Below are 12,599 nucleotides of genomic sequence, written 5' to 3' on the forward strand. Positions count from 1 at the left end.
GATCATAAAAATGACCCAGAGGATTTTTCTGGCAGTCCAGTGATTAGGACTCCGTGTTTTTACTGCACTTGGCCGGGGTTCAAGTCCTGGTCAGGGAACTAAGATCCCACAAGTCATGTGGTGCAGCCAAAAAAACCCCCAGTATATTACAATCCTAGCTTTTTAACAAAAGTAAATTAAACAATGCCAATTTGTATTTACATTAAAATACAAAATTTGCTAAGTAATAACTGCCATCATGACATATGTTACTATGTCTGACAATGGTGTCCTGCAAACAAGATTGTAGTCTTTGCCAAGAATAAGTATATGTATTTTTGAGTGATTTGATTCTTTACAATTTTTAATTTTCACAGTAATAAAATGCAAGTTTCTTGGTTCTCTAAAGCACTGCTCAGCTAATCTCCCCTGAAAGTCTATATCCATATTAGAATTTTTGAAACTACTCTCAAGATAAATAAACTATGATATTTCTTTCCTCTGAGATGAATAATAATAGAATTCAGGAAGTCAAATTCATTATTAAATTCTGCCAGATTCCTTTACCTTTCATTCATATTTATCACATGGTGAATGAAGCACTGTGCTGTCCCCCCCACACACTTGATCTTTTTGGTACCCTCTTCTGTACACCACAATCTACAATCCCTGTGATACTTTTAAATACAGTAGGTCTACAAAAACTTCGATAATATTTTTTTTTTCAAGAGGAAGAACTTATTTTCTTTTCTCTGGAGCACTTAGTGATTCGTTCCTAGTAAGCAGAATAAAGCAGAGGCAAAGGTGTGATTTTAGAGACTAGATTTTAGAAAGCACTATGGCCTCCTCCTTGCTATCTTATATCTCCTTCTTTCTTAGTCTGAGTAAGATACCTGTCAGTGTGATGAGAGGCCTGTGTGGCCAGGCCTCTTGTCAACAGCAATCCTGAAAGCGGATCCTCCAACCACAGTAAAGCCTTCAGATGACTGGAAGGCCTTGGCCACATCTCGACTTCAACAACATGGGATCCTGAACCAGTACCACCCAGCTAAGTCACTCCTGAATTTCACAGGAGGTGAAATTCACAGGAAGTGATAGTTGTTGCTAAGTACTAGGGTAAATCTGAGGTGGTTTGTTATATGATAGATAATATAATGAATTCTATCTCATCAAGAAACACTGTACAAACTACTGTGGTGAACAAGAAGTGAAACTCAGGTTTTCTTTTAAACTGAGGACTTCTCCCCTAATGTCTCTACACTGTAAACAGAATACTAAGGGTCATTCAATGATACATTCTGCTATCTTGACTCTTCATATCCTTTTAGAAATCAAAGGATTCTTGCATATTCTTTGTGTAAAAAAAGTGAAAGTGTTAGTCCCTCAGTCATGTCTGATTTTTTGTGACCCCATGGACTTGTGGCTGTCAGGCTCCTTGTGTAGGATTACCATAAACAGAGACTGAACCATAAATTTCATATTTCTCAAATACAATTTTCTAAAAGGGCCTCTTTTCCCTTCACTCTGTGTCTCATTTTCCAAGGCAGCCATAGTTGACATTTACTATAATGTCCAGAGATCTTTCTCTTTTCAAATATGGTAATCAAATCCTAAACAAGATAAATATTCCTCAAAACTACCCACCAAAACGGAGGAGGAAAGGGCTGTGAGTGGTTAGTAGCAGCTTCCTTCTGTTACTGGTTCAAAACATTTCTGTTAAGTCACTAATTCATTAGAGACTTGGCCAACTGATCGGGAATGAAATCAATTAAGAGTTTTTTATAACACAGAGGACTATATTCAGTATGATAAATCATAATGGAAAAGAATATACAGAAAAGAATGTTTATAATATATGTATAACTTTGCTGTACAGTAGAAATTAAAAAACAACGAAATTAATTAGTTTTTGAGAAGGGTAATAAACATAAAGTCACATTGAAAACAGGAAAAAAATTGTACCACTATCTTAGCCATTTCTGAATACTACCTGCTAGGTTTTATCTTGTGTATACATGCATACTTTTATAAAACTGCAAACAATATGGAATTTTTTCATTTTGGAAAAATCTTAAATGTATCCATACAATTTAAAGTTTTTAGGAAAGAATTTCATTTGTATTACCCAAAAGTGTATTTAATTATAACTTAATAAGCATAGGCCAACATATATGCCACTGGAAAAGATTTTAATTTCAACTGGCCAGTATTTTTCTAAATTAGGTCTAAAGTTTCACAATGAATATGTATCTAGCTCTTAAATACTCATAAATCCAATTTATTCATTCCTTTAGAATATATTTGTTCTCTTTAATCCTTTATATGTTTAGTGCTTATTAGCACTTTGGCTCTAGATATATAAAAGGAGATGAAAAAACTGAAATGGAAAATCATTAATTTTTATTATAGTACAAAAAGACTGAATTGAAGAGCTATTCAAAGTATTAAATACATGTGTGTGCTCAGTCACTCAGTAGTGTCCGACTCTTTGCAACCCCATGGACTGTAACCTGCCAGGCTCTGTCCATGCAATTCTCCAAGCAAAAATACTGGAGTGGGTTGCCATTTCCTACTCCAGGGGATCTTCCCGACACGGATCAAATCTGCATTGCTTGCACCTCTTGCATTGGTAGATGGATTCTTTACCACTGTGCCACCTGGGAAGCCCATTTCTAATGTATGTGTGTGCTCAACTGTGCACATTAAATATACAGTTGTCAAATATAGTAAGGAGAATTAAGAGAACTCAATGAATTTTAGATTTATTTCTTATTTGAAGCTTTCCATATTTTCCTCTTATCATCTGTCCACAAATATAATCAATGCAACATTATTAATTTTTTGATAATAAGCTACCTTTGACATGATTCCTGTTACACTTAATTTCAGCTCAAGTGTTCATAACTGACAGATGCTAAAACTTTCAAATAATGACAAATTATCCAAATTCAAAATAAACTAAATTAGTAACACATCTTAGGAGTTTTTCACATTACCCCTTTTGTTCTAATCAAGATTGCTATTTTCAAAAATACCTTCTATGTATTTTGAACTGGAGATATTTTATTATCTTCAAAGATATTATAATTAGAATAAACATAAGAATTGTGACTAAAAATTAATAGTAAATCATGACATTTAGAAGTCCTTGCAATAAGAAAATGGTCTGCAAATATTACTTACTTAAGCACTACCTTTATAAGTCAGCATTTTATAGTAGTTTAATGATTTTAAAATGTACTTACTAGGCTCTATCATAAAACTGTATTCTAAAAGTCAGAATCACTGTTTCTGAATTTTATGTTTGGCAAAATAAATCTAAACATATTCCAGTGGCATGGTTTCTTGTGTTTACTAGCAGTTTTAGATAAATGGAAATTGGCGTGAGGGTGAAGAGAGCTCAATGATTCAAATAAAAAACTAATACTGATTCTTAATAAAGAACTATGAACTGAGAGATATTGTAGGAAATTTTTCATTCTAAAATTTTTATTTATAGGGAAGTATCAAACAGGATTTCTCAATTTGATGTTAAATAAAAACAAGATAGTCTTAGTTCTCCCCATCTTTATTTTTCTTAAAAATGTACCCTTCCTGCATGTATTTTTCTACTTTTATTATGCATTTATGTTTCTATAAATGATGTCATGCATTACATTTTTTAAAAATCTAAATAAATTATTCCTACTTTATCATTTTGTAATCTCCATTATTTATTCAACACTCTTTTGAAATCCAGGTATAGTAATATGTAAATATTTAGTTTAATTTTTCTAAAATGTTTAACTGTAATGATGTACCACTGTGCTACTGATGGATGTTTAGGTTATTTCTAACCAAAGTACCATGAACATCCTTGTGCATGTCTCCTCTGCAGATATGCAATATTCATTTTTACACTGCTTCAGTGAAGACTTTTGCTTAAGCTAGTCAGGTGGATTTTGTTTTTTAATTAAGCACAGGCAAATGAAAAAACAAAAATGCTATTTTCTTGCCCAGAATCATCTGTGTATTACTATATTATTTTTATCTTTCTTTGTTAAATCTTTTATCTCTTTGGTAAACACCTGTGACATAGACAAGTAAATACTAGAAAATAAGAAATTTAAGCCTTTATTTTACTTGGAAATAGTGCTTCAAATATATTTAGGAACATGTAAGTTACTTGCTTGTATATAAAGAACTTCTATTTAGAATTCCAGAGGTGGATTCACTTCAAGAAAACAAAATGAGGAAGATGTGTTATATACTAGCATTTAAATTCTACTTCTTGTAATAACAGTGTCAGGGTTGAAAAGAATCTTGTCTGCTTTCTCCAACTTTCCTGCCCACCCCAAATGTAACAGAATATTGACTAAATAATTCAGAAAGTCTGATTTCTCATTTATTTTCTTTAGGGAATAAAATTGCAGCACAGTCTACCTTTGATTCTTTTTCTCTCGGTATTCCTGATTTTGCTTTATCATGAGGCTGATCAAGAGTCAAATTATTCTTCCTTGCTTCACTGTCTTCAAGCAGGGGAACATAGCCACAACTGTTATCTGTAAGACAAAAACCTCTTGGACCTAAGTAGGAAATCCTTGTTTTGGGTACCACTTAGAAAAGTAAAAAGAATATACACCCAAACCCCTAATTTTAAAGAGCAGAGATTTTGAACTATGGGTTTTAAAAATTCTTTAGATAATAGTTACTGTAACAATTTAGTTTTGCCCACTTAGATTTTGGCATATTTGATTCGTATTTTTAAATTTTCATTTCTAATAAACACACAAAATTCCTACACTTCCAGTATCAGCAGTATACAGAATCTGTAGAATTTAAAAACTAGAAGTATGCCGTTTGCATCTTATAATCAGCAACCACAATTAAATTTTTATTTAAGAAATATATTCAGGTATGCATTTGTTGTTTATTTATTTGAATAATGACTCTATGCTTATTATTAAAAAATCAGAAAATGCAGACCTGCTGAAAAGAATAAATAAAAAGCTACTCACAGTTTTTATCATCTGTGAATGATTCCTATTAACATTTTGGTTTATATTTTACCAGAATTTTTCTTTTTCAATACATATAAATTCACAAGAAACAATTTTTTTGCATAGATAAAATTACATGTTTTTTATCTTGCTTTTCTCATTTTGCTATATATCATGAATATATCTCATGTTTTTAAGTGAACACCTATTATCATCACTTTACTTGGCTACACAGCTGTTTACTACATGAATGACTGTAATTTAATGGTTGAACATCCCATTATTAGAAATTATTACTGTGATGAGCATCCTTGTAATACATACCTTGAGTACCTGAAGAAATATTTTTTATGATACACTCTTAGGACTCAAATTTTTGGTTTAAAAGGCACACACATTTCAAAAGCTTTTGCTATTTACTAAAAAATTGTCTTCTAGGTATCAACTTAAGAGTGCCACCATATGGTACATGTGGCTGTCCACTTTCCCATTTCCTGCATGTGTTAATTTCTTAAATAAACATAAACCTTAACTGCACCACATTTATTAAGATACCAGAAATACTGAGAAACACAGGAGAAATAAAACAGAAAAACGTAACTTCCGTCTTTCTTTTCCACACAGGTTTAAGAAATACTTAAAAATTTAACATGAATATACCTCGACTGGAATTCACAAGAAGTAACTGTGATGTTAGCTTGTCAATAATAGTTTGTTGAAGTGACAGCTGTTCCTGTTGCTCACGTATTCTCTGCTCATAGTTTTCAGTCTGCTGACATAAAAACCAGTTAGCCTGATATTTACTGATAGACATGTACATACATTTAATGTCCATTAGTGATTACATATAGATATGAGTTATCCATATTGCCATTTCCCAGGTACAGGGGCATTTATTTACGAGCTAAAAACAGGATTCAATCATGTACTTATAATCATTACAGACAAAAGTGATTTAAAACACTTTAAGCACTGTAAAATTTTAAAAATCACCTTAAAGAAATTTCAGTTAAGAGCTCAATGTACAGTTCTTGGATAAAAATTGTAATTTAGAATTTAATCTGTAATGATAACAAAAAAGCATGAATGGTAAAATGGATGCTAAAGTTATTCTATAAAAATACTAACTTTAAAAAATTAAGATTTCATGTTCTTAAAATAAATGCACTTTTGAGTTTATTTTTAGAGTATAAAAACACAAAGGAAGTAGTTATAGCTAAAACACTGTGAAATTCAAAGGTACAAGCACAAATTATAAAATTACACTGATCAGAAACTTCTAAGATTAAGATTTAAGAAGTCAAGAAACCACATGGTTAATTTCTAATGGACATCTTAAATACCACAATTTCCCTTATATTTTTTAATCCAGTCACCTTACTACTATTACAATGGCTGTGAGAATTAAGCAATGAAAGAGTTTATGGCCATATCACCCTGAATGCGCCCGATCTTGTCTGATCTTGGATGCTAAACAGGGTCAGGCCTAGTTAGTACTTGGATGGGAGCAGTGAAAGAAGACACAAGTTCACATTTTGCAGCACACAAATGTTGCAAACCTGATATATGAAAACACTTCATTACAATGATCAAATTAGCACAAAGTCTGAAAAATATATAACCAAAAAATAATAGAGAATTCTTTACCAATTTCTATCACTAGAACATATAAATGACTAAATTGTAAATTCTTTGAAATATGAAATGGGGTTCTAATAATCTTGGAATGTCCTTCAATAGATACTAAATATTTGATTTTGAATTGATTCTTAATGATCAAAATTAGTGAAGCTCTAGTATTTTCAGAGATCTACAAACATTAAGTGCTTTATATATGACACAGCTGTTTCTAGAGTCCCAAAAGAAATTAGCTTAAGAAATGAAAGCAAAATAGCACATTTTCCCAGATAAAAGGTGAAATTTTGTATTATATTTTAAACATGAGTAACTGACAAAGCTGGTAAGTAATCCAAGTGGTGTTTTGTCTTGCATGTTTCCTGAGGGTAGTCTCATGTAACTTGATATTCCTATGCAAAGTAACTTATACACAGGACATATTCAGTACAAGCTTATTGAAAAAAAAAAGAATCCAATTAAAATAAAATTCAAGTAAATTTTATTATTATAAGAATGAATCTTTTGAATCTGTCTGAACCATACATCCTATGACTAGGAGTGTGATAACAGAACCTTGGATACCAAATTCCAGCCTAGGGCCAGGCTTCCTAGAACAAGACTTATTCCTACATAAATTTGCATCCAAGCCCCTAGAAAGAGTGGGTGGGTTGACTATAAGAAGGGTTTAAACCTCTAATGCTAATTCTGTAATACTTTAAACTTGCCTGTCTACAAAGAGCTACCAGGGCTGAGGAATCAGCAAACATGCCTGATATTATGGTTTGTTCTATCTACTTTTGTGTATTTAGAACATCCTCTAAAGAACTCCAAGCTTTTCATAAACATTAACCAAAAATTATCCATTCTTTCACTATTTTTTGATAGGTATATATATTTTACTCTCCAGCATTAAATGACCAGTACAAAAAGCTTATTAAGGTAGAAACACACTCAGAATAAATGTATAAGTTATTCAAACCTCAGCCCATTCTCTATCTATTACATATTTGTTCCCAACCTTAATGAAAAAACAAATGACCTGTATTTTCTTTTGGAACCAACTCAGAAAGCCTCTGCCAGGTAATTTTCATCTTCTAGTCTCTGGCTTAAAAACATATTTTAGCACATCTCCATATAACATATTATAATAAATGAATAATGCTGAAAATGTTTTCATTAGCAGGGAAAAAAAAAATCAAGAGATCAACAATTTCAAGTTGAAGTCTTCCACTATTTAGTAAACCACTTAACAAAGTACTTTATAAACTTAAGCAAATTCTGTAATAATTTAAAAAACTGATACTCTGGAAGTATAGCAGGGGAAATAGAATAACAATAACCCATGTTCTCGTAAGTTCTTTCCACACACTTTCATTATATCAATTATTAGTCTAGCCTAATTGTTTATATGTATGATTTCTCTTTAGACTATGACCTCCTTAAGGACAGAGACTATTTTCTTCTGTTATCTCCAGAGTACCTGGCACATACTGAAATGCTCAATAAATATTAGTCAAATAAATAATCTAATTAAGTTAAGAAAATATAAGAGAAATAGATATGTCTTCAGAAGTTAACCTGAAGGAATGGAAATAAGGTTTTGCTTACATTTCTGAAGAAAAATAGGAAAAATAGAGATAGTAAGTAAATAAGACCAAAGAAAATTAAGTCTCAGAAGATAGATGCAAAAAAACTGTCTATGTCTGAAGATTTTTTTCATTTTTCCTTTTTTTGGAAAAAAAGGGAAGCTTATACTGTCAGAAAAAAAATTACTAATTTGAGAAGAGAAAATATTTAGAAACAGTATAAAGACTTTGACCACAAAGCCATGAGAGGGAAAGTCCAGAGGAGGATATTGTATCAAATTGGGAAATAACCAGCAGAACTGAGTTTACTTGCTATGTTTGGAAACTAACAGAAACAAGAGGCTTTTGCTTCTTGTTCACTGAATAGATGTACATAAACTTATTATCTGAAAACTCCTTTTAAAAGGTCAGATAATTGTTGCACTGTCATAGTATTCACACACACAAAAATCAGTACAATTACAAAGCAAGTACATTCTAGCACTACCAAAGACCCTACAAAACAGAAAAATTACTAACAACCACATTGAAAATGTACAACAGCAATGTCTTGTCAACACTTCTGTACAGAGCACAGACATGACAGCTAAAACAGACAGAAGAGAAGATGCTTTTGACAGCCAGTGTGTGTGAATGATTCTTTGAGTCAGATGGCAGCAACAAGTTACCAACTAGGAGATCTGCATGACAACTAACCATCCATCTGTATCAAACACCATCTGGCCAAGATGACTCTGGCTTCTGTGTATCTGACACTCCTTCCAATTCCAAAGACTAGCAAAACAAGTGGTCTACCAGCATCTAAAGAGGTAAACAGGTACTGAGGTACTTGTGCCAGAATATACTTTATATCCTTTCTCAGTGTTGAAAAGCAAAACTTATAACAATGGTGATCAAATACAGCACAGACCTTGAATTTACTAAAAATGGTTGTCTATACGCTCTCTTGACTATCATAAATAAAGCAAAAAGCTTAAGAAAAGTCCCTTTATCCTGGCAAAATTTCAATCCATCTTTAAAATTAAGGCAGCATATTTTCTATAATTTCAGACATACAGCTACTCAAGTTTTCATGGGTTTCATAAATATTAAAATAGAGTTCTATAAACTGAATTTTTTTCTATTGCTGACATTGAAAATTCTCATTTTTCATATTTTCCAAAGCACTTATTTCCTAAATGGGAAAAAAAGGTCAAGTGTCCTCAGTCATCCATAATACTCTAAATACGTCAAACATAATCTCTCTCATCCTCAAGAAACTAATCCCAATATTCTGAGAAATACCATTTTTTTTCTTCCAAGTATAAAAAAGAATAGAAATTTAGTAAATATTGAATGGATTCAAAGAAAATGTTTAAAAACCTTCCAAATTATCGCAAGATTAACAAATAGAACAAAAGCTTTATTGAAGGGTTTCCTTCGTTACTACAAAAACTCTCAATAGGGAACTCCATAGTTCATGAAGGAAGAGAATTAAATATTAATTATTCCAATACATTACATTTTAGACAAAAACTATCCTGAAACTGGTAAACTAAAAACATAAACTTAAATTTTAGGTTAAGAAAAAGAGAGACTGCATAGGATTAGCAACTGGAGATCTGGTTTCTACAGCTCATTTCTAAACCAAACTCTGTTATATCCTCCTATAACTAGGGAGTTATAAATCCTGCCCTCTCCCACCCTCCTGATACCAAGACTTATCCAGGAGATCTGCAATCTGACAGTAGATTATCAATCTGATTATCTACTATTAAGTGATGGTGCTGTCACCAATTTCTCTGTATGCCAAATGGTAAACTATTATTACTTCACAATATTGTGTTTTGGTACTAATTAATTTACTTAGGTTCTTTGAGCCTTGGTTTCTTTCACTTTGAAATAAAAATAATATTTACTTGAAGTATTGAAGTAGATGGCATGTATAAAATGTATGGTATGTAGTAAGCTCTTTGCAAATGTTAGCTCCTTTCCTGTAATAATGAACGAGGTTTCTACATACCATTATAACGTGTGCATGTCCATTAACTAAAGCTCTGATTATCACTGATTATCACTACATATACAATTTGTCACCAGACTTACCACACAACCATCCCATGCTTTATGCCAGTTTTTTCAATTCTTCTTATAGTTCACTGTAATTTAAGACTCAGAAGCTTTTTCTCTGAAAAACCAGTGTGGTATCTTCATTGAATCAAAATTCTATGAAGCAATAAACAAATAAATTAATTAATAAACAAACTCTGGTTGTTCAAAGTTTACAAAGAAACAAAATAGGCTCAAAATGATTAAGAAACAAAATGGTTGTTAAAAATTACAAAAGTAGCACATTTGTGAAAAGAATGCAAAAAACAACAAAATGTCCACCATCACAACCATATCAAAACCTGAGATGTGTACAAAGTAAAAAAATCACAGTCTCTTCCTTTACTTTGCCCTTCATTCCTCCTTAGAGGTAATTCCTATTGACATTTTGGTATGTGTTCTTTTAAAACTTCAGCGTACATGTGTATGTATCTTTTTAAAAAATGTGAATTGTTCTGCAACCAAATTTTTCATCAACACATTATTATATGATCATTTCACTGACTACTATGCACCAGAATCAGAGAGCTTTATTTTCCCTATTTGACTTAAAAGCATTAAATTAACCTCCTGAGATTATTTCCCACATTTTATAGATGAGAATACTGAGGCAAAGAGCTAGAAAATAATCTGCTCAAAGTTTCTCAGTAGGAAGTAGAGCTGGGATTTGAATCCAGGTTAGCCTGACTGCAATGCCCAAGCCCTTTGAATAATCACCATGACTAGATTCAATGGCACCCCACTCCAATACTCTTGCCTGGAAAATCCCATGGACGGAGGAGCCTGGTAGGCTGCAGACCATGGGGTCGCGAAGAGTCGGACACGACTGAGCGACTTCACTTTCACTTTTCTCTTTCATGCACTGGAGAAGGACATGGCAACCCACTCCAGTGTTCTCGCCTGGAGAATCCCAGGGACGGGGGAGCCTGGTGGGCCGCCGTCTATGGGGTTACACAGAGTCGGACACGACTGAGGCAACTTAGCAGCAGCAGACTCACATGAGTTCATCTAGCTCTGCCAAGATCCTCTTTTTGCTATTTACTCTCCCCTTGGATATGTAGATGACACCACCCTTAGGGCAGAAAGCCAAGAGGAACTAAAGAGCCTCTTGATGAAGGTGAAACAGGAGCGTGAAAAAGCTGGTTTAAAACTCAACATTCAAAAAACAAAGATCATGGCATCTGATCCCATCACTTCATGGCAAACACAAGGGGAAAAAACAGAAACAGTGGCAGATTTTATTTTCTTGGGCTCCCAAATCACTGTGGACTGCAAGGAGATCAAACCAGTCAATCCTCAAGGAAATCAACCCTGACTATTCATTGAAGACTAATGCTGAAGCTGAAGCTCCACTACTTTGGCCACCTGATATGACGAGCTGACTCACTGGAAAAGACCCTGATGCTGGGAATGACTGAGAGCAGGAAAAGGGGGCGAGAGAGAATGAAACGGTTGGATGGTATCACTGAATCAATGGACATAAGTTTGAGCAAACTCTAGGAGACAGTGCGGTCCATGGGGTCCCAAAGAGTTAGACAGACTTCCAAATTGTCCTTCCAGCAGAACTCTCCTTTGAACTCTCTATTTATGTAGCCAAGAGCTACTGAAAAAGCATTTGTTATTTGTAGCAATGGGAAGAAAACAGATGGAATACCTGGAAAGGGCTGTGATTTAACTAGGTTAGTATAATGATTACGAACTTAGAGGAGTCAGATAAGCTCAGTTTTTAACCAGGTTAGTATAATGATTGTGAACTTAGAGGAGTCAGATAACCTCAGTTTCAGTATCGATTCTGCCACTTATGTTGCAATACTGATTTATTTCTGAGTCTCAGGTTCTTCATTTGAGAATGGGGCTAATAATGCCAACTTTGTAGGGCTGGGCATATATACATGTAAAGGATGTGACATTTGTAAAATATACTTAAACAGTTAATTCTCCTTTCTGCTTTATGAAGTAATATGAATTTAAGGATTGAAGGAGCAAAAAGAATACAATTGGTTCAGTATTATCTGGGATTACCTGGCATTTTAGTATGGTCATTGCAGATGACACCATCCTTATGGCAGAAAGTGAAGAGGAACTAAAAAGCCTCTTGAAGAAAGTGAAAGAGGAGAGTGAACAAGTTGGCTTACAGCTCAACATTCAGAAAACTAAGATCATGGCATCTGGTCCCATCATTTCATGGGAAATAGATGGGGAAACAGTGGAAACAATGGCTGACTTTATTTTTGGGGGCTCCAAAATCACTGCAGATGGTGACTGCAGCCATGAAATTAAAAGACGCTTACTCCTTGGAAGGAAAGTTATGACCAACCTAGATAGCATATTCAAAAGCAGAGACATTACT

The 12,599-nt window shown here is 33.4% G+C and overlaps 1 protein-coding gene across 2 annotated transcripts in view; it reads right to left on the reverse strand.

The window, feature by feature from the left end:
* The window catches only part of TANK (TRAF family member-associated NFKB activator), a 77,699-nt gene that overhangs the window by 25,134 nt on the left and 39,966 nt on the right, over window positions 1-12,599 (reverse strand). Inside the window, exons 3-4 of one of the 2 annotated variants that reach the window (XM_010858971.1) lie at window positions 5,619-5,727; window positions 4,402-4,520 (exon numbers count right to left, since the gene is read on the reverse strand). The exons of the other annotated variant lie outside the window; for it this stretch is intronic. Of the exons in view, the coding sequence (XP_010857273.1) occupies window positions 4,402-4,520; window positions 5,619-5,727 (228 nt within the window). The remainder of the gene's footprint in view (window positions 1-4,401; window positions 4,521-5,618; window positions 5,728-12,599) is intronic. 2 annotated transcript variants of the gene reach the window in all.

The sequence above is a fragment of the Bison bison genome, unplaced genomic scaffold (assembly GCF_000754665.1).
Source record: "Bison bison bison isolate TAMUID 2011002044 unplaced genomic scaffold, Bison_UMD1.0 scf7180017864452, whole genome shotgun sequence".
NCBI classification, from domain to species: domain Eukaryota; kingdom Metazoa; phylum Chordata; class Mammalia; order Artiodactyla; family Bovidae; genus Bison; species Bison bison.